The 3,767-nt window shown below is 34.2% G+C and overlaps 1 protein-coding gene across 4 annotated transcripts in view; it reads right to left on the bottom strand.

Annotated features, from left to right (window-relative positions):
* DPY30 (dpy-30 histone methyltransferase complex regulatory subunit) overlaps nucleotides 1-3,767 on the bottom strand; it is a 10,618-nt gene that overhangs the window by 3,986 nt on the left and 2,865 nt on the right. For all 4 annotated transcript variants that reach the window (XM_014533197.1, XM_005886051.2, XM_014533196.1 and 1 more), the window contains exon 4: nucleotides 413-555. In XM_014533197.1, coding sequence (XP_014388683.1) covers nucleotides 413-555 — 143 coding nt within the window. The remainder of the gene's footprint in view (nucleotides 1-412; nucleotides 556-3,767) is intronic.

The following is a 3,767-nucleotide window of genomic DNA, read 5'->3' as shown; positions in this document are numbered from 1 at the left end:
AAAAAAAAAAAGAGGCATGAAAACAGATAAACTGCCTAGTGATCTATAATAACAAAGGAAATTGAACTTACATTTTCAACAATGAGAAAATGGTTAATTGTGATACTATAACAACTTAAATTATAAGTTCATAAAGTCTATGCATAGATATGGAAAAAATTTTGTTATAATATTAAGTAAAAAGGAGATATAAAACTGCATGTATACCATAATTACAAGTCTTTATAAATATGCATATGATCAAAGACTTGTAGAAAAAACTTAGTGTCTGAACTGAGATTATGGCTGACTTTTAAAATGTTTTTAATATGCATAAGTTCTTTTTATAGGAAAAAAATTATACATAACTAGTGATACTTCAATTAGAAAAGTCATTCTCTGATAACTCCTTCTGCTGACACTATTATCTTACCTTTCCTTTGCAAGCACAGCAAGCCCCTGTAATAAGATAGGCACAACTGTCTGATCCAGGTAGGCACGAGTTGGCAAAGACTGTAGATCCACTTTCTGTTTTGATGACTTTTCTGCATTAATCTTCTCATTTTCTACTATCCTCTAGTGAATCCAAAAAATATGCATAATATTACAAATACTCAGATTATTGTGAGTACTAAACAAAAAATAATGGAAACATGACGCTAATAGAAAAGGCAAGTCATTGACTAAAAACTGGTATTGAACTGCAAATCTCTTTGCCAAAATAAATCAGACCCATCTCTAAATTTCATTCCAGTTTCTTCTGAGAGCACCATAATATCTCTTTCTTTTAATGTCATATCTCCAGATCCTACCTCTTTGTCACTCTCCTCTGCCTTTTTAGAAGTAAATACAAATCCCCCTTTTTTCATGAGGCTACCTTCGTACAGTGTGCTTCAAAAAATCTGGACATGAAACTAAGTAGCACTGAATCACAGTGAGAAAGCTAGTCCTATTTCAACTCTTTCATCACAGATAATATCAAGGACAAAGTTTCAGTTTGGTGCTAATATGTCTTTTACACTTCTGTAACACTTGCTTAACTCTGTTCACAGAGAGAGTAGGCTTTAGGCTCAGAGCCTTCCACTGGCAACAAAATGCAGCTAAAATTTATTACCACTATACAATGAGAATACTTTTCCATTTATGTTTTTTTTAATGTATCTATGATTTTTTAAAGTGAATAAAGAAAAAAATAGTAAGTAAAAAATAACAATTAAAAAAACAGGGAAAAAGAATAATATGGAAAAGATGATTGTGATATTCAAATGATGTTTAGGAAACAATGATTTAGACTTTCTACTCCTAAGAACCCCCAAATCTGGGGCCTTTCACATAGATTCATCTGACATCCAGAGCAGCAAAAACTACTTTAGAGTCCTAGCTGGTTTGGCTCAGTGGATAGAGCATCGGCCTGCAGACAGAAGGGTCTCTGGTTCCATTCCCGTCAAGGGCACATGCCTGGGTTGCAGGCTCCATCCCCAGTAGGGGGCGTGCAGGAGGCAGCCAATCAATGATTCTCTCTTATCACTGATGTTTCTCTCTCTCTCCCTCTCCTCTGAAATAAAAATATATTTTTTTTAAAAACTACTTTAGTGAAAAATTTTCCCTCCTTTTGAAAAATTACCGTTTTAGAAATTTACAAATAAATGGCTATCTAAAATACAAAACACTATTAAGAGCACTTCCATTTAAATGAACTTTTGCTCCAAACATACTCAAAGTGAATATAAATGAATCAACAACAAAAAAACACTTTTCTATATTTAATATTTTTAGATTTAATTTTATTTTGTAAAAAGTGAGAAAAAACTTTAATCGCATATCTACATAATATATACCACTGTTTCCAAAGATAGTTCCCACAAATTTGTAAGGCAGCTATTCTACTTTTGCTTATGATTTTTCAATGTAATTTTAGGACTTAATAAGAAATTTTCCTATACCTAGTAAAAGAGCTATTTATTTGCCCATAGATTACTTAGTGCCTGTCAGTAAATTTCAACAGATAATACCTATATACGACAAAAATTAGTCAGTTACATGACATCCCAATGCCTTCAATAAGAAACAGCAATGCCTAACCAATTCCTATAAATACTATAATAAACTCCTTAACCAAGTCCTCTCATTTATTTCATTCAAATATTTACTGAATTTTCACTATGTGCCAAATTTCTATGCTTAACTTTAGTTAAGATAAAATCCTGAACTGATCTAAAAAAAAAAACCTGTATCTCCAAACTACTATAAAACATAAATAATAAACTGTTAACAGTTTAGAATAGTGATTGAAAAAAAGGAAAAAAATAAGGTGAGCCTATGATTGCCCCAACTTACTGTTTCCTGCCTGGAGAACTTGTAAGATGCAATACAGGAAATCAAAGGGAATCAAAGCAGAACCCACAGTCTCCCTGGGTTGAGAAGAGAGTTGAAAATTCAGGGAGACAAAGCCATCTAGAATTCACATGGGAAGGAGAAAGTTGCCCAGGAAAACACCTAAAGGTGAGTACCTATCAGAGCATGGGTGTGAGGAAACTACTGGAGGCCAAGGAAGGAGCACTCACACAAGCCAGGAATACTTCATGTTTCTGCGACCTAGACTGGCAAAACCTCTTAACATATGAAGCACTGGGTAGAATATGAAAGAAGAGGAAATGAAGCCTAAACTAAAGGCTGGTCTGGTGTTACTTAGGAAAGAACAAACCTCAAAAAGATCAAATTGTTTCCAAGTAACTATGTCCTAGGACAAAGCTCAAGAATGTTTGAAGGAATAAAAAGATAACCGATACCAATAAAGTAAAATTCATCACTCAGCTTCCAATAAAAATTTGCCAGGTGGGCTCAAACTATGGACCAGGAGGTGACGGTTAGATTCCTGGTCCCAGTCTGGGCACATGCCCTGGTTGCAGGCTCAATCCCTGATCCGGGGACATGCAGGAGGCAGCCAATCCATGTTTTTCTTTCTCTCTCTCTCTCTCCCCCCCTTCCTCTCTCTCTAAAATCAATAAATATATCCTCAGATGAGGATTAATAAAAAGAAATTGTAAGGCAGCAAAGCAGGAAAATATTACCCATAATGAGGAGAAAAATCAACTCACAGAAAGACTCAGAAATGATACAAATGATAAAATAAGCAATGCCATTAAACAAGTTATTATAAGATATCCCTTCCATGTGTTCAAGAATATAGAGGAAAGCACAAGTTAAACAAAATACTTGAAAATAATTTGAATAATAGCTGAAATTGTTTTAAAATTTCATGAAAACTCTAAATACACAGATCCAAAAAACTCAGTAAATCCTAAGCACAAGAAACAAAAAAATTAAAAAAAAAGAAACAAAAATTTTTTGAAAGTACACCAAGAAACAATATAATCAAATTATTTAAAACCTGTTAATAAAATTTTAAAAGCCCCAAGAAAAAAGGCATTAAGTATGAAGGAGCAAAAATAGGAATGATAGCAGACTTCTTGTCAGAAGCATTATCAGCCAGAAGACAGTGGAATAAATCTACTCCCAGCAAAGACATCTCAAAAAGTGAAGTCAAAATAAATGACATTTTCACACATTCAGAAACTTAAAGAATTCCTTACCAGCAGACCTGAACTACAAGAAATGTTAAAGGAAACACTTCAGGTGGAAGGAAAATGATAACAGACAGAAGTCTGGATCTACACAAAAGAATGAAGAGCTGCCCAAATGGTCTGGTTCAGAGGTTGAGCTTCAATCTATGAACCAGGAGGTCACAGTTCCATCCCGGTTGGATTGGGAGGAGATTTGGGGCTGTG

This window comes from Myotis brandtii, unplaced genomic scaffold (assembly GCF_000412655.1).
Source record: "Myotis brandtii unplaced genomic scaffold, ASM41265v1 scaffold953, whole genome shotgun sequence".
Taxonomy (NCBI): domain Eukaryota; kingdom Metazoa; phylum Chordata; class Mammalia; order Chiroptera; family Vespertilionidae; genus Myotis; species Myotis brandtii.
This window is presented reverse-complemented; position numbering and strand designations above follow the sequence as displayed.